Source organism: Dermacentor andersoni, chromosome 5, assembly GCF_023375885.2.
Source record: "Dermacentor andersoni chromosome 5, qqDerAnde1_hic_scaffold, whole genome shotgun sequence".
Classification (NCBI taxonomy): Eukaryota; Metazoa; Arthropoda; class Arachnida; order Ixodida; family Ixodidae; genus Dermacentor; species Dermacentor andersoni.
In genome coordinates, this window is record NC_092818.1 from 192,400,520 (window position 1) to 192,419,107 (window position 18,588).

At 46.0% G+C, this 18,588-nt stretch overlaps 1 protein-coding gene across 6 annotated transcripts in view; it reads left to right on the forward strand.

Annotated features, from left to right (window-relative positions):
• The window catches only part of LOC126531770 (galactosylceramide sulfotransferase-like), a 215,689-nt gene extending 197,705 nt beyond the window's left edge, over positions 1–17,984 (forward strand). For 5 of the 6 annotated variants that reach the window (XM_050179492.3, XM_050179494.3, XM_055071462.2 and 2 more), the window contains 4 exons: positions 7,870–7,997; positions 11,015–11,215; positions 12,763–13,198; positions 13,909–17,984. In XM_050179492.3, coding sequence (XP_050035449.1) covers positions 7,870–7,997; positions 11,015–11,215; positions 12,763–13,198; positions 13,909–14,472 — 1,329 coding nt within the window. In that variant the 3' untranslated portion in view covers positions 14,473–17,984. The remainder of the gene's footprint in view (positions 1–7,869; positions 7,998–11,014; positions 11,216–12,762; positions 13,199–13,908) is intronic. The other variant, XM_050179495.3, reaches the window with a different exon arrangement.
• Positions 17,985–18,588: the final 604 nt, after the last annotated feature.

An 18,588-nucleotide genomic window follows, 5' to 3' on the forward strand; every position in this document is an offset into this window, starting at 1 on the left:
GGTTCCGCCTATTTTTTTTTTTTTAGTACTGTTATTTTGATTGCGTTATGGTGAACACACCGGTGAGGGGCATAAGCAGCGACGCCCCGGGATCTCGATCTAAGTGACCAGGCATGCGTCTCGTCCGCCCCGATGCGCGACGACCTATTGATTGTCGACGGACGGCTTGCTGCTCACAGCAGCGTGACATACTCCGCGGGAGAGCGACGCGTCCCCCTCGCGGCCGGTCTAGCGGGCTGTGCTGGATTGGCGATGCGGAGCGTCAGGACGGCTGGCATGTTGGGCGGACGAGCGCAAGAGATGGCATCGGTCAGAACCATCCCACAGGGCAGGGTGAACTCGCTTAGAGACATGTAAACGTGAAGTTCAGCACGGTTGTGCTTTTCGTACCTATAGCAGTTTTAAGACCCTTTTCCCTTATAATCTTATCATAAAGATTCGTTTTTGTTATTTTATCAATTGATGAAATAAATTTGTTACAGGTCGTCGACGCGCGCTTGGCTTCTAAGCGTTCACGTACGTTCTCATGCTTATATATAGAAAAAGGGCACAGTTGAGACCACAAACCGGGCTTATTCGACCGTTCCATAAAGATGCCTGTAACCAAGGTTACGGCATCCCTGTAATTATTATCAACGGCTACGCGCAATTACACAACAGTTGCAGTTACCTTCCTAACTATGGTTACCGAAAATTTAGGGTAGATGCCTAAGTTTGCTACCTGGCAGATTGTCTGCGGCTTGCTCATATTTTTGTAATCTTGACAAAAAGCTAGAAACAAGCAGTGGCTCGATGGAAATGGGAGAAATCTAGCTAAGGGAGTTTGTTTCCCTCAAGACGTTTGAATCGTTCCAGTATGCGTATGGCAGGACTAACGTATGTCTGAAAGGAGCACTGTTTTTTTGTTTGGCATACCTGTTCATTGATAATGCTAACCGAATAACTAGCTTTTATTTATTCCGCGTCGCTATTTCGCTCTTTGGCTGTCAAAAAATAATGTCTGCAATTCATCCACGACAAAATTACTTCAAATGGCAGTCCACAACACAGTAGCCGAGCTCGTAGAAGCCCACCTATCCAATCAAAGGGTACGCCTTAGCCAGACCAAGGCGGGCAGAAGCGTCCTTCGCAAGATCGGATGGCAAGAATCGCACTACTCCCGCCATGGTCAATTACTCGAAAAGTTGACTGAGAAGCTGTAATGCAAACCACTACCGCGCAACATGAACCCCACAAGGCACGCCGGACGACGCGACACCCGGGCAAGAGCCATCTCTAGGACTCTAGAGGAAGACGACACTGTCCTATACAAAGACGCCTCTCTGCCCAAACGCTCCACGAGGGCAACAGTCATGGTCACCGTGCTGGATAAGCTGGTCACCTAAGTGTCAATCAACACTCCGTCTTCGGAGGAAGCAGAAGAAGCGGCGATAGCCCTCGCACTCCTGCAACCTAACGTGACCAAGATCGTCACGGACTCACAAGCTGCATACAAGAGCTACAGATCTGGCTGAGTGTCCCTTGCGGTACTATAAATCCTCGGAGAAGCTACGCCTCCTAAACAAATAATCGAACTAGTTTGGGTAGTGGCCCACTCCTCAGTTGAGGGTAATGAATATGCTCATCAACAGGCCCGAGTGCTCAACTCCCGGGCAAGGGGATGGCAACCCATCACCAGTTAATAGATATAGTCAAGTATTACAGGGTCGGCAGAAAGACATTCTCACCCCCCCCCCCCCCCCCCCACTCCTTGACAAGAGCCGAACAAACAATATACAGGCAAATCCAAGCAGGATCCTTTACCCACCTCTGCCTCCAGAACAGTATATACCCAGAAAGATACAAGAACACATGACCTCACTGCAATGCACTAGGCACCCTCCGGCACGTCATGGGAGAGTGCAATTTCTCCAAAGACCACCCCCCACCTATACCCATATCTAACTCCCCTACTATCCCCACCCTTTACGAGCGATGGGAGATCATGCTATCCGGCGCTGCCCTGCATGACCAGCTCCGACTCATCCACAGGGGCCAGGCGGCCCTGGAAGCATATGGAAACCGTGAAGCGGCAGCCACGTGCACTTCATGAGGCGCTTAACGCGCTCCATTTAATTATGGGTCAACAAAATTGTTTCTCTCTCTCGCGCGCGTTCGACTATGTTATTTTTCTCGTTGAGGTGTAATAAATATTAACGGCCCTCTCTCACTTTCTTGCTGATATATAAGCGGCACAATATGTCTGAGATTGTTGCTAAGGGCATTGCTAAGCACATACTTAAAATAGGTCCACGTTTCCGAGCTCACCGCGTTCTTTTTTAAACGTAAATTTCAGAGGTAGGCAAGTATCAACTTTATCGAATCGAATACGAATAGTAAGTGTCGAATATCGAATAGTCAAACACAGACGCATATATTTACCGCAGGGATCGTGTAATTATAGAACTATATTCCCTTCTGTGCACTATTTTTGCAGCTGAACAACGTATTGTATTATGCTGGGTGCCTGGACACGGAGGCATCGAGAGTAATATGCTTGCCGATGAACATGCTATGTCCATAGCAACGAAGGCTCGCAACCCTCCCACGGCTGTCACAGTCATAGATTTGAAACCTTTCCTGCGGAAAAAAACTAAGAAGCGTTTGAGGACACCTTTGGGATGCTGAAACGTCTAATAAGCTTTACTTGATTAAACCATCTTAAGGAATTTGGCCACCAACAACGAAATAACGGGAAGCCGATGTCATGTTAAGCCAGTTGGGAATAGAACGCACGTATATATGTTGTTGGGTGCCATACGTGGTAATGGGTGGTAAATGTAGTGATGGGTAGGCCGTCCTCCGCGTCTTACTGAAGTGCAGGGAAGCAGACGTTGAAAAAAAAAAAACTCAGTACCCTTCCACTCTGTGAATAAGGATGACTAGCGCAGCTGTGTATGTGGGTCCCTTAATGGCGAACTGCACCTCCGCCGCGGGTCGGCCCGGCACTGCACTATCTTCGGAATCGGCCCACGTATGGGGAGTGCTTAACGCCTGCTCCACCTCCGCCGCGGTTCGGCCCGGCATTGCACTGTCACGGGATCGGCCCACGTAGGGGAAGTTTTTTCCTTACCATGCCAATAACGAAACGAAAATTTCCTTGCACGGCAGAGATATACAGCTTTGCTGTAAAAACACTTTCATCTAGCTTACAGACATATCTAGCAATGTTTCTCGGTAAGGAACTGTTCTTTAACGCAAAATCAGTTTTAGATGTCATCCAGGAAATCCGCTTACGACATGTTATCAGCCCTAAGAATTTGTAACACTGCCTCTCTTGACAGGCCGCAGTTGCGGTGGTGCGTTTTGCATAGCGCACGCCTGCAGGCCCTTACTTTGGGAGGGCCCTGATGAGGTAGCTAGTAGTGCTACTGACAGTGCCACATTTTGGTATGTCAAACCCTTCGTAGCATATCTTTCATTTTCGTTGAACATATTATTTTACACGCTATGTATCATTGGCATATCTATATTACATACATATTTTAAACACTCTGCAGCGAATTTTATAGGCCACTATACAGCCGTGTCACATATAAACCTTTGATACTGACCATAGCACCGACCACAACATAACATTTCTTGGCGCTCATTGGCGATCTCATGCCCTTGCGCCATAAGTCCAGGACAACATTCATTTTGACTAGGCGGTGCATACTTGAATTAGAAAGGAACAGCGCCAACTAAGACGATCACAAGAGGAAGAACGACATAGGACAAGTACTTGTCCTGAGTCGTTCTCCCTCTCGTGATCGTCCTAGTTGGCGCTGTTCCTTTCTTATTGCGCCACAAACTCCATTTATCATCACACTTATTTCGGCATAGTTATAAGTGCCACATCTTTTGTGACTATTGCAAAAAAGACAGCTACCTCTCAAGGAGAAATACTCAGTTTTAAATGATAGATCATGAAAAACTGTCATGAAAGAAAAACTAGAAAAAAAACGCACAAATGGTTTATCAACAATTTTAGATCATGGTTGCAAACAAGCTTTCCACGTATGAATTTCTGCTGTGTGAATGGTGCTTTCCAAAAACGGTAAATAAATGATTGTCGAAAAATTATTAGGATAGATGTAAAAAGAAGAAGAAAAGAACTTCTGAAGGACTTGTGTGCCGTAAACACGTATAAAATGGCTCGTTGCTAGGAAAGCATCACTGGTCGTAGCGTGAAAGGTAAAAATGCTTCATGACTAGACTGCCGGAAACACAAAATGACAGCGCAGACTCAAAGCAAAACGCGCAGGCTGTCATGTAGGATTTAACCGCGAAACCTAAAACAAAGCTTTTATTATTCGTTGTTTGTGCATTGCTTTGAAAACTTTTGTCGTTGTTTCAGAACACTAACACGACTTCAGCAGTTTGTGGTTGATAGATATTTAATTAGTTTTGAATATTCGAAGTTACCGAATGGTTCATGTGTAATATTCGATTCATATTTGAAACTTCGAATGTTCGATCACCTCAAGTAAATTTATTTTCAAACGTTGTGATGGTTTTTTCTCATAGATTGTATTATTGCGGTGAAGCACGCTTGTGGTGCTTGGTAGAACTGTACGGCCGACAGTTCATAAAACATCGGATTCTGGCATATATACCCCTCGATGGCAGCAACATTGCAACGAGCATGTATTTGTGCAAAGGGCTGTACTAAAAAAAATGAAGGAATAAAAGCGAAACGAAAGTTCAGCCTTACCATCGAAGCTCTTTTTTAAATTGTCAGTGACTAGTATAGTATCGGCTTAGTTGCGTGCAACGGTGGCTGTGGCATGTAACCAAGCTATTCACGCACCCATGTCTGAAAATATTCACATGACAATGCATTTCCGGTGAATTATTGGACGCTGCAGCGTTCATGTTTCATTTCCTTCAAACTGTCACCGTACGCATGCCAAACAGCACCTCACTCATATCATCTCACTTCTAACACCGTGCGCAGCCTCAAAGCTCGAAGAAATTTGAATATCATTCGAGCGCAACTTTCGAAAATTAAGACAAGTTTATACCCGTACCGCGACGCTTGTAACACTAATAAGAGGTTATGCTAAAAGACATGTGGAGACACTGCTAAGCCTGGCCGAGATATCCCACATTCATGCTCACATGCCAATAAAGACACGCAAAGAAACATCACTGCCGATGCTACACCTGTTTGTGTCTGCCAGCATTTGTAACTCACGCCATCAATGCGGGATATGTCTCCATTCTATCTCGTGTCCCATGCTCGTAACAACTCCCGGACGTGGCGTTCTCTTCTGCACACGGATAACGCGTACACAGTTCCTCAACGGCGCGCGCACTCAAGGCTAGCGTGTCTTAGGCCATCTCCGGCGAACAAGCTACTTGCGGCCGTTGCCTGAGAGCACAGCGAGCGAAGCGAAATCGCATTTTCCTCGGGCCTCCCTCTGCATGCACTTGATCCCAGACGGTGGAGACGGATAGAGAGGTCTGCGCTTCGGCAAACGAGCCACCGTGCCTCCATTTCTGTGCAGTGGTGCCGAAGCTATAGACCGCGTCATACACTGAGAGACACGCACGAGCACACACTTCGTACTCAGTGCGGGAATTCACGGTCGTTTTGTTAGAGGGTGATCGAAGGAAGCATCTGCGATTACTGCGCGTCGCACGGGGAGCCCGCGCGATGCCCCGGTAGAGTACAGCGGTCTTGGGCCGCGTGCTCACGCTTAGCTTGCTCGATGACGATGGGAGTAACTGTAAGTACCCGAATACCCTATGCGTGATTTTACATGCTCATCGTTGATAATAATTTATCGACTTTTGACTTCCAGAATATTTCCCGAGAGACGCAGCAGCGAAGGGTCTGAAATAATGTTGATCAAATGGTATTTTTTAGCTTTGCGCCAAAGTCTAAACGCGCGAGGGTGTTACCATTCACCTGTGGCACATCCCCCCCTCCCCCCCCCCCCCCACAAAAATAAAAGAAACAATTGCTATAGTCGCGAATCGAGCTCACAACGTCGTGATGAATTACTTATAATTTAATGTTGTGTTAGAAGACGCAAATGCGACCTTATTGCTCTGCGTAATCGTGACCGCATTCTAACACGAATCTGAGCCAGGAATCGAATTTTCGTTCGCAATTAACTGTCTCCTAGCATTGACTGCGCTGCATGGGCTCGGCGAGACTGAGTTGGTCCCTCCTGCTTTCTGGCTGATTTGATTAGGGCTGCTGGAGGCCTGGGTCACACGCACAACGGGTCGTTGGGCTCTTGGCCCCGTCCGCTGCCATCTCGGGATACACGCTGCGTCTCGTATATCCCCTGTTCACCCGTTTATTTGTCCCGCCTACGTTGGTGCGGAAAGTCTTATAGAAGAAGCCGGCCTCCTTTCAGCGCATACCTCGTCAAAGCCGATTGGAGATGAGGATTGGCGTTAATGTGAACATTAACGCATGATATTTGCGCGTTGATAAGCGACACGATCGCAAATTTATATTTCTTTAGTACTGTGCAGTCTGGAGAAACTTTAAGTTACATACTGTAGGATTAATCCAGTACAAAAGCCTCACGCGCAACTTCTTTTTGTAAGAACGTATAAAACAAACCCTAGTTTTGGTAATCGTTTATTTCTTCTTTTCTGCGCCGTCAATTTGACGGTGCAGAATTGCACATCATCGTAGCTACAAAGAGACAGAGCACTACGAGAAGCTGATCGCATCAAAATTACTTGATATTATGCAACGTGGTTACGAACAAACTTTTCCATAGCCTGGAGGACGTTTTGTAACGGAGCGTAGTTATTGACGTTGCCAGCCCTAAATGTTAATTACATTCAAGCAATGCACAATGACGAATATTTTGCTTCTTTTGGATCGGCTGCCTTCACAATTGATTTTGCGGTCGAAATCATACAACTTTGTACATGTTGTAAAAACACATTACGTATAATTGAATTTACTGGTTTTTCTGCCGGGCGCCTGCATCCATCGGCTGCGCTAAGTGAAAGCAGAGTGGTCATAGGCAACAGATTTGGCCGAACTTGGTAGAAATTTGTAGAAACTCTACTATTGCTTATACTACTATTGCGTTTTAGTTGATTTTGAACGTGCAGGATTATGTTATAGTTTGGTGATCCACAACTCTTGCAGGCAGATGCCAGCATGTCTTCAATATTTATTTAAATCGCAACTTCTTTGCCTACCTCTATAGGGTTGTCACTGGATATATCATCAGCGGGAGTTTTTCGCTCAATAAAGGCTTTTGCTCAATGAAAAAAGAAAAAGGGAATGCGTGTTGGGTGGTACGATTTGAACCATGGACCTCCAGCGCAGCGACCTGACGCTCCATCCATTAGGCTGCAGGCTCATTCATGGCAAGAGCCTCACCTCTCTTTTCCTCGCCAAAGGTGGCTCTTCGAAACGCGTGGCGCTTGCGGCGCACGCACATCAACAATTTACGTATAAAAGAGAGAGCGCACCAGTTTCTTCCATCCTATACCCTTCTGTCGTAGCAGCTACAGCTTCGAAACGGTATGAGACTATGAGACATGACACCGCCTTCGGGATCGGCCCAGGACGGCGGCGGTTGTGCCTGTGCGGGACTGCAGAGTACAGTCGTGCAGCAGCCGCACAATATGACGAAGCGTCCACAACACAATAAAACAGCAAGCACTGATTGGGTAAAACACGCACACACATTACAAGATAGGTTACTTTGACAGTTTCTGAACAATTATTTTGTTTGTTCAGACGATAACAACGATGGTGACGATGATGATTATGATGAGGATGTGGCGAACAAGCTGTTGTCAGTCGAGGTTATTGAAGCACTAACTGTAGTGTGGTTTTATTTTTCTCTCTCCGTTTCACAGAACAGCCTGCGGAAATGGGATCTGCGGAAGTGGGCAGTCTTCGTAGTCCTGCTGTTGATGCTCGTCTCCCTGCACATGTACGGCGTTCAACAGTACAGCCTCGCCACCAGGGCGGTCTGGTACAAGAGGTCGGTGCCATGCAGAGACCCGCCCCGCGTGTGTCCCCTGTCCTATAGCAGCATGCATTCACTGTTGTGTGGCACGTTTCCCCCTTAATTGGATTCGACCGCGTCTGCGATCCGCCAGCATCGCCAACTGAAGTGCGTGAAGACGTGTTCGGTTGGCGCTGCAGAGCCAGTGAAAGGACCGCAGTAATTCGGCCTGTAATGATATAGGGTGCGCTTTAACTGAAAGAAAACTACTCAAGTACGTAGACGTGAAGATGCGCAATAAATGCTTTCCTGGGCGACCGCTGAACTTATTTCAATACTTGGGATTGTTGGCAGGAAATGATTGGTTCTTTTTTTTAGTTTAAACTCACATTTGCATAAATTTACCAATACTGAAAGCAATTTAACATAGAAAAATTTGTTTCCAGCTCTAGCCAAGCAGCGAAAACACACATCGCAACTCCTTAAACGTAAAACGGGATATCTTGTAAAAAGTACAAATGTACCATTTTAATTATCAATCTACGTGAAGCAGTTTGAATGAGTATTCTACAAATACCATTAACAAAATATCTACATCACAAAGCACGGTATGTGCTATATTTCTTTTTTGCTGTAGGCGCTCTGTGAGATGTTTGCAATATTGCCATCTAGAATTTTTCTTCTTCTTCTTTTCCTTTATAAGCTACAGTTCCAAATATTCTGAAATTTCGTGTTCCAGAAATTTGTCCATCTTTATCAATTCTTATGAAAGCTTTGATGGCCTGAACAAGAAGTTATCTGCTGGAAGCTGCCTCTAGAATTTTTAATTTGATTTGCAACAAACTTCGCCAAAGTCGTTTGAGCGGTTGCCAAATAATAAAGAGCATTTCTATATTCTGCTTGTACTTGAACAGAGAGGATACGAGCAAAGGCTTCCACCGTAGCTCCCTTTTGCTGTGAGCGAATTTTGTGCTGGGCAGATAACAACGAAACGGTGAAATACAAGCGATGACTACGCTGTAGGAATATTAATCGTGCTTCCTTGACGAAATCATATATTGTGCTAGCTATACCTGCCAGAAGCTTTTGCATGTTTAATCTCTAGAAGAATGGCTGTGAAGTACGCGTAAAAGCTTGAGGCATGTGCGGGAGCAATAACGTCAGTACCGCGATTGTTCAAGCGTGAGAGCGGCTGAGAAGAGAGATGTTAGCGATGCCTCGATCTCGCCTTGCTAATATTTCGTTCTTTTAATAACAACTACTTCGAGTGCTTCAGCCAAGTAATGTGCCCATTTAGCCAGATTTATTGTTTACTTTCACTGCTCCTACGAGTCTCGATTATGTTCTCACTGTCCTTTGAACTAAACAATCTGGAAACATTGTGTTCCCGGGGAAATTGAGAAACCGTGTAGTTCGTGGCTGCTAAGTAAGAATAGTCCGAACGCCTCGCTTATTCGTTTATAGACAAAAATCGGGCAACGTTCATGAATCAGCTGCCTCGAAAGCGGACTACGTCGCGAGAACCGCGTCGAACTGAATGCTGCATATTGTCACGTCGTTCGTATATTCGTCAGCATTCTCAACATCAGCATCAGCAGTTTCTCAGCATCAGCATTTCCTGTATACAGGAAATACTGATGTTGAGAAACCGGCGCTTTTGCTTCTAGTAACAGGTGGATCTCTTTTTTAAATATTCTTTACCGAAAACAAATCCCGCACCTGAGAATGGTCTCACTTGGCTGGCGGTGAGCCACCAGTCCTGGTCTCTGTGTCGCATGCTGTTTGGGACAATGCATGGCAAAGACTGCATGTGCAAGGCTGCCTTCGGAAATAAATCGAATGATATTAAGTCCTCGCACAATCTACGTTTTTCTGCATTAGTGCGAAGCTTGGGAAATATGTAACGTATGAGCCATCTACAGAAAAAAAATGAAAATGCTTGCCCACACGATGTTATTGTGGATATGTGGTAAATGAAAATGAATTGTTACGCTCTCTTGGGCACAGCGTGGATTGTGCGAGGTGGTATACAGTCTGTTCGTTTGTGTCTGCATGTAAAGTCCGTGTATACAGAATCATCAATCAAGACAGTTCTTTCAGATGCACTACAAAAGAATGCGTAAAGCTGTCAGCGTTTTCAAGCAGCCACACGATCCTTCAGCTCCAGCTGCTGATACATATTCTGACCCGCGTAAGCAACTTCAGGGCACCACTGCCTGCCTTCAGTCAGAGGTCCGCACTCAGATGGCGTCACACTGCCGCCGCAAATAGTAAGATTCAAGCGCCGGTATGGCGGCGCGATCAGGCGGATGCATCAGTGAGTCGTACAGAAAAATGTGGTAAAAAGCTGCATGCATTTTATTTCATGTCGAAATGCAGCATAAATATTTTTTGTCATTGTGGCTGCTGTGCATTAACAGCAGCATACTGTAGCCTACCAGTTCACGGCACGGGAAAGACAGCACAGTATACTTCCTGCCTCACAAACCAGAAGCAAATGCAGTGAAGGCGAGAATTTTCCAAACATGCGATTCGTGGAAACAATACTGGCGAGGACTGTGCAGGGGAGCCTTTGTATGAAGTTGCGTCCTCCTTATGCTGAGCTAGCGCAAACAGCGTTCACATTGAACAGAACTTCCACTGAAACGAAACCTCGGCCCTTGTTTCCTGTTTTCTAAAGCACACCTCATTAATATAATTGAGCTGAACGAGTGTCGAATTTGATTATGAATATCTCGAAACAGGAGCACTCCGGGAGAACAAAAAGAAGTGAGGTTGACCTCAGATACGATCGTCTTGACGTTTCAAATATAAGCACATATCATAATCGTAACAGCAAGGAAATTTTTTAATGCACGAACCACCTGTACAAGCAGATTTGACGTATCTCGCATACAGATGTTATTCAAATATTGCTTTTAGTTTGAAGACTTATATAGCAACAGCAGTGGAGCCGTAAGAAATGAAAGCGTGTAAAACAGTTTTCTGGGCATGCATGTGGGCTTCTCTGTGGCGCTTTTCGGAACCATGCGCCCGTCTCGGCCGGCTCGCAGATTCCTGACCAACCGGACGCGCTTCTCGAACGAGTGCCGTGGTTGCTGCCGTCCCGCGCTGAACGTGTTCCTGCTGAAGACTCACAAGTGTGCCGGCTCCACGGTGCAGAACGTGCTCATGCGCTTCGGCGACCGGCGCAACCTCTCGTTCGCCCTGCCCAGAGAAGGCAACTACTTCGGACATCCCAAGCCCTTCTCTCTGTGAGTGCTGGAAATGGCTTCAGCGCGCACGCGAACCTCTGGAGACATCTGTTAGACTTTGTCGTTGCACAGTGCTGTTTAAAACATTACCTATGGTTTTCTCATTGCTGTGGCAAGCCAATTCAATTGCCGCTTTCGTTTACTTTCACATTTCTTCTTTTTTTCCCTGTAAGGACATGTCGCAAGGACGCTGATTTTGATCTGAAACATAACGTTATTGAAAAGGAAATGGGCAATACCTTAAGAGCTTGCGTCAGTATAAAGGCTCGCTGGCTTGGTCTGCCACGCAGGTCCAGATAAACTCTACCGTTTTTAGGTATGTCAAGGTGACGGCTGCCTTGAGCCACCGGGAAGGAGTGGGGTGGGGAAAGGTTGGTGAAGGTGACTAGGAGGTGTAGGATGGCATTCTTAAACTATGTTCGTGTTGTGGACACATGAGTGTAGTAATCACAGGCTGTAGTTGGTGTAAGTGTGTTGTAAAACTCATTAAAAAATGTGTTTTTTTGAAACAGCGTCGCGAGCGTAGAAAATGCCAGTAGTAGCCATTCGTGGCTACCGTCTCGTCAGTCTTTTTTATATTTGTCCTTATAAAGTATGCGTGATGAATGTCAAAGAGGTTATTTTTCGTCGTCCTGAAATAATTTGCCTTCACTATCACTGCTGAGACCTACGCTTTGCATCCCTTCAGCTTGCGTACTCGCACACACGCGGTAGTCTGCCACGATAGCGATGTAAGTGCTCAAAGCTCGTTGAGGCATCTAACCTCACCACCTTGCGCATGAATCACCACGTTGCGTGTAAGGACAAGCGTCCAGCTAATTAGCGATAACAATTTACATTGGTGGCAATTTAAAGTGGCTGATTAGCACGTGGTCATGGGAAAAGTCAGCGTTAAAGGAGAAAAGAGACGAAACACGTCTATCACGACCAAGAAAGATTAACAGGAGCGCCGATATCTTAATTGCAATACTTCTGGCGCGTCCAACTAATGTCTCGTCGCGGCGCCTAACTTTCCACGACGCTCTCCTTCCTCCGCTTGTCTCCTCCTCTGCTGTCGCCTTTGTACAGTGTTCTTCTTTCACGAGCTGTCAGCCTATACAGTCACTCTAGTTGGCGCTTCATTTTACAGCGCTGCGAGAACAGGGCAGGAAGTAAAAATGACCCGCGCGCGAGAAGGCACCGTGCTCTTCTGCACGATCACGCGGACGCCTTCACGCGTTCACGTTCTCTGAAGCCGTAAGGAAAAGCGCGATATGCCAATTGTCGCTCCGGAGTGCCCCTGGTGTTACTGACGTTCCGAGCGGGCACAGGCGACACGCTACGTGGTTGTTACTAAAGAGAGTGCTAAATTTCAGCGCCACCCATTACGAAACCAGAATCCACAGAACCGCCTCAACGGGCCAGTCGGCACTCATTTCTGCCTTGCTCGGTGGTCACTACCTTCGGTTGTCCCCTTCCTCGCGTCAGTGGCAGTTCACACACGTGGTTCTTTTAGATGGTAGAGGTCTGGACCTCGTCATAGCACGGGCTGTACAATTCGGTCGCAGGTCCATGATCCCAGCAGACATGATCCCTCCGTGGGGCTTCAACATCTTTTGCCACCACGTGCGCTTCGGCAGCGACGACCTGCGGCGCCTGATGCCCCCGGACACGGTGTTCATCACCATCCTGCGCGACCCGGCGCGCCTCTTTGAGTCCCTGTACTTGTACTACCACCTGGAGAACCATACTGGCGTCTCGCTGGAGGCCTTCCTCAAAAGCGACACCAAACAGCACTGGCTGGACACGCACCGCTACGCTGCTCGCTTCGGCCGCAACCAGATGCTCTTCGACCTCGGCATGGACACCTCGGGCCGCACCAACGACTCCGAGGTGGATGCCTTCATCCAGCACATCGAGCAGAGCTTCCACCTGGTCCTCATCGCAGAACTTTTCGACGAGTCGCTCATCCTGCTCCGAGATTTGCTCTGCTGGGACACCCAGGTACGAGTGCAGGTGGTTTTGTTGGCGCATGCGTGAAATCTGTTATGCTGTAACCTATCTGATATGTAGCTGTAGCCGCTGATGTTTGCGCGTACTTGCGCAAACATAAATTCCATACGCAAGCATATGTTAACTTTCGCTTCATTTATTTTTTTTTGTTCTTTCTGTTGAGTTTCCCACATGAACTGACGAAGAGTAGCACGATAAACAAGGGACAAGAAGGGGACATTACACGAGCGCCCTTGTCCTATTTCTTTCTCGTCCCTCATTTATCGCGCTATTCTTCGTCAGTATGAAAATGCCAATTCGCCCATCATTGAGTACTTTCAAGTACAATAGAAAGGTTGTTGAAGCATATAAAACACTCAAAGCACACCCGAACTGCGGCTACCATGCCGCTGTACCTATTTGTGTTTGTGCATATCTTGATCATAACTTATTAGGGGAATATAATGTGAAAAACTCTTCTGATATTTATTTTTTCCTGACAGCTTTAAAACGAGGACTTTCAACAGACGCAAAACTTAGCCTTTCCGTAGGCACTGCAGTAGTTGCTTTGTTTCTGCATTCAGCTCCACAGTTGAAATTTAATCACTATTATGTATTATTGGGTCTTCCTTCTTTCTCGCTCGCCATGCTGCGTAATATCTTAAGTGGGAAGAAGGATAGTCGTGTACATTGCGGTTTTGTTTCCTGTTCACCTCGCCCAGGACGTGGTGTACTTCGAGCACAACCAGCGCATGCAAAAAGCGGCTGCCCGCAGCGGCAGCAACAATGGCGTCGACAAGGGTGACAGCGCTCTTCGTCGCGAGATGGAGCGGTACAACGCGGGCGACGGTCGCCTATACCGTCACTTCCGACAGAAGATGGAGCGCCTCATCGACGAATACGGCCGCAAGCGCATGCGTCAGGAAGTGGACGGCCTGAAGTTGTGGAAGAGCCTGCTCTACGAGCACTGCGTCGAGAAGCTCGATTCCGGCCGCACGGTTGCGTACGAGACGCGCGAGTACAGCGACGACGTCTACAGCATTGTTCTACGTTCGGGAGTCAACAACCGACTCTGCCTGGACATGGCGCGCGCCGAGCTCCCGTACACCGAGAGACTCCGGCGCAAGCAGAGGCTCCTGGCGCGCAGCAGCCACTGGTGGACACTGCCGTGGTCATCCGGGGACGGAGCGCCAGATGAACCGGCAGTCGTCAGCACGCGGGGTCAACTGCTCAGACGGGCGGTCAGTGCCAGGCAAAGAGCGCGTCGGCGCGTGGCCAAAGGTTGACCGGCGCGTGGTCGGAGCTACCGGCGAACGACTCTCAGCTACGAAGGTCAGCGCTGCCACCGCTGTCGGGAAATGGGCTTCCAGTCTCCTCACCAAACTTGGCTCCAGCACAAGTCACCAAATTAGTCGAGGTACGAAGAAAGCTGGCCCCGGCGCTAGCCATTTCAGTATCGGGTCTTCCTCGGCCCGTAATTCGCCGGGAAGAGCAGTCTCAAGTGGCTAAGAGGCTTGCAGCCTGCTGGCCAGGAGGTGGCTGGGGCACGAGTTTTGCGGATGATTCGAGCTTCGAAGATAGCCCCAGCTCCAATGCCAATTGTTCTGGCATGCGCTTCGTATGGCCAAGTATTTGTCAGGAAAAGCAGTTGCGAGTGACCAAAAAAGCTCAATGTGTGACCCTGATTTCACGCAATGGTTCTGGAGTCTCGCGTCCGAAGGGTAGTTGTAGCACTGGTCTCTAAGTCAGTGACTTTAAGCAGAAAAGGATCAAATATATACATCCGTGCAGCATTCCATGAAACGGGCTCTGCAAGACTTCAAGTGCTTCGAAATGAAGTCCAGCAAGTTCTTCGTGAGCCTGAAGGTATCTTCTGCTCTGCATTTCATGCATGTGCTGTGCCTGTGATAATCAAGGGCTTGTGATATGCCCTTCTGCCAGCAGTTTGCTGTGATTTGGCTCACTGCTGAAAATGTTATCAGTGCCGAGGAAGGACATAGGGGACATGATCTGCTCATTGAAGACATTGAACATGCGTGTGTAGGATATGTCTGTATACTTGCAATTTATAAGGACTACATTGTTTAGGACATGTGTATTAGCTTGTGCATGTGTGTGTATAGACGTGAAATTCAGTGGTGTGGTGCTTAGGCATGGTGCAGCTTCTCGCTGCCACTTAATTTGTTCTGTGCTGTACATTGTCAGTCAGTCAATCAGTCAATTCTAGCGTATCTGTGTTGTGAATGTGGTCTTCGCTAAATGCAGGAGTGTAAATGTGAACATTACAAGAACAACTAGTTGTTTTATTCCAGTGGGCTGCTGAGACATCGACAGTGTATGACAGCAATCTAGGCTTCGAGATTGTTTTTTGAAAGATGCGACCATACCATCAGTCTGGACCAAAATACCGTTCGGTGTTGATATTTCACTATGTGTCAACACATGTTGTGAGTAGTTTCTTGTCACAGTATATCACAATTGAAATTAACAAGGCAGTGGCTAGTATTAGATCGCAATGTAATTTTGAGCTGAACTACAAAGCTCTTGCAAACAAAGCTGTGTTAGAGCATGTGCTCCTAATATGAAAATGTTTTCATTCCTGTTTGTTAGTTTCAAACAATAGTCTTCCTTGGTTATTCTCTGTTTATAGCTCAGATTTTTTACTGACACCAAGGATATTACTTATGTATTTTATGTTTCAAGTTGTCTGCTGTCATGGTATTCAATATTCAGTGCACTACACATAGAAAGAAGTGTTGTACGCTTCTCGTAAGTAACTTGGATGGCATAAGTTGATACATTGTGACCTTAAGGTAAGGAATAGTTGAAATTTTGGCATGGGCAACCAGCACCGACACACAGTGTAGTCTTCGAATGGGAGGTTGTCTTTTCTTAAGTCATTCTCGCTTGTTGAAAATGCCTTTCTCATTCATTCTATGTTTGGAGAACACAACAAACTTTCCATTGTTTTCATTATGTGGCTATCGCCAAAATCGTGTGTGCGAAGTTGTCTGATTGCAAGAGCGCACTATTGTACTGTTAATTGATTTTCCTCCTTTTTTATATTTTGCCCTAGATTGGTTCATTTTTGTAACATGTGAGAGCTTTAACAGATTTTAATGTTCTTTTGTCGTGCAGCTTCTCGTTGTAATACACAGCATCCAAAAGTAACAGTTGCACGTTATGCTTTATGGCATTACGATCTCAATTTGAAACCACACACTGTTCCACAAATATGTGCACTCTCAAGTTGACATGCTCTTGTTGAAGGACCAGCTACTGACATCAAGCCCTTCAGCTCATTCCTATAGCAGAAAGCCTAACCAGCATTTTCTGAAACAAGTTTGTCTAGGTGTAATCACAATAACCTCTCTAGGCCACAGAAAACAAGGTCACAAATGTTGTAGCACATGCTGTATTAGTAAATGTGGTCAAATTAAGACCCATGCTTTCAGACACAGTTGGGCTTATGTACAACAAATTCTTGTGCTTTGTGTTTTCTTCTAAGTTTTAGTGACGAAAAAAGTTTTAAAACAGATTTTTACAGCAGCACGATCATTTTGCTCACGTCTTGTGAGTCAGTATTGTGCGTGGTGAAAATAGACTGGTCTCGGTAAAACTTCCGCTCATCGTGGTATGGCTCCGCCTGATGCCCTATGAAGAATAATGGAAGTAATGTCTCCTTAGCATTTAGGTATTTTCCTTTTGCCTCGGTCAGTTGTCACCGCAGTATTTGCAGTCGTGTTTAAATGACTATTCACAATAGCCACAGAAGAATTCTTGCAGCTGCATGTGGAAGAAGTTAGGATTGCAGTTCACGATATATGTCATTAGAACTCAATTGCACTGCAGGCGTATTCGAACTCGACACGAAGTGATCAGCAAGAAAATAATAAAGCTTACGATGAAACGCAAGCGGTTCTGATGAACTTTGTTGTTTCGAGCCAGTATACTCACAAATCTTCACAATATGAAGTGCCCATTACGGGACACATTCGCCGAAGCGAGAGGACTTCCACTAGCGTAAAATAATAGATGACGTGTACATACTACCTCTCCTCGGCTCCTTTCTTAAAGATATTGCCAGACTTGTTAGCACTGCTTTCTTTTTCTTCCTCTCACTGCCAGTCATCCTGCAGTAATGTGTGTGCCGTGTTGATGTGAGCCTACTGTAGCAAAAATAATTGCATGAGGTATTCTTCTGATTTCAAGCACCCCATACTTAATTCGTATGAGTCAGCATCGTAGCCTTGAATCCCTTGTACTGCTTGTTGGTCGTATTCACGATAGGTGAATGCGAGGACAGATGTCTGCACTTCAGATGGCATCACTAATGTGCTGCTCCAGTCGCAATTCTTGTTAACCTACTTACTGGCGCTTGTTACTGTGTGGTCAACGGCTCACTTAACTGTGCTGAGAACTCCAGGTTTTCCTATACCTTTCCATGAAGAAGGCATGCTTTCACATTTTTCTAAATTGAAACATCTACAAAATAATTTGTTCCGATTTTTGGCACAAGCATTAAACATCCATAACGATTTTTTTTTTTTACATGTTTGGGAACATGCGTGAATTGGTGTCTACAACTGTCGAATGTGGTAACACCACCTGTGTAGAAGAGCTTGCTGAAATATGGCATCGGCCTGTATGATCAGATTGAGCAACGGACTATGGCGCAACGGCGTAAAGAAAGCACCGATCGAGATTTCTGCGGTTTCGCATCTGCGTGGTGCTTGATGCTGACATCATATATACCGTTAAATGGAGCCAAATGACACAATAAACGACGTTAGCCTTATGGACTGCTGTTATATATTCTTCCCGAGCTATATATATATATATATATATATATATATATATATATATATATATATATATATATATATATATATATACTCTCTCTGCCAGGGCCTGTCCGGCGGTAAAAAAAGACATGCATTACTACATCCTCTCAAATCTGAAGTGCATGAAATTAAAGCACCTCTTTTCCCCCTAGAATAAAGTAACACCCGTCCCCACTTTCTTCGTAATATGGTTGAGAGTGGGAAAGGGAGTTATGTACGTGTAAGTACGTTATTAAACTCGAAAATCGTAAGGGAAGACTGAATTTACTTTCCAAAGTTTTGTCGTGCCTAAACTACACTTCCGATAATGTCACTGCGTTCCGTCGTAGATGTCGCGGTATTTTCCCAGTTTTTATGCATATCTCTGCCCAAGAGAGGTGACAAAAGTGATTTATTTTTATTTTGCTTTTGAAATGTTCCGTGACAGCTCAAGCACGTTGGTTAGATGTAATTATGGAGAATTGAGTGCGACGCCCACAAACACAATACGAGGAGTGTTTCACGTGAATTGGGTTGTACGTTCGTTAATTTTGTGCATCTCGTTACCTTTTCGTTGTT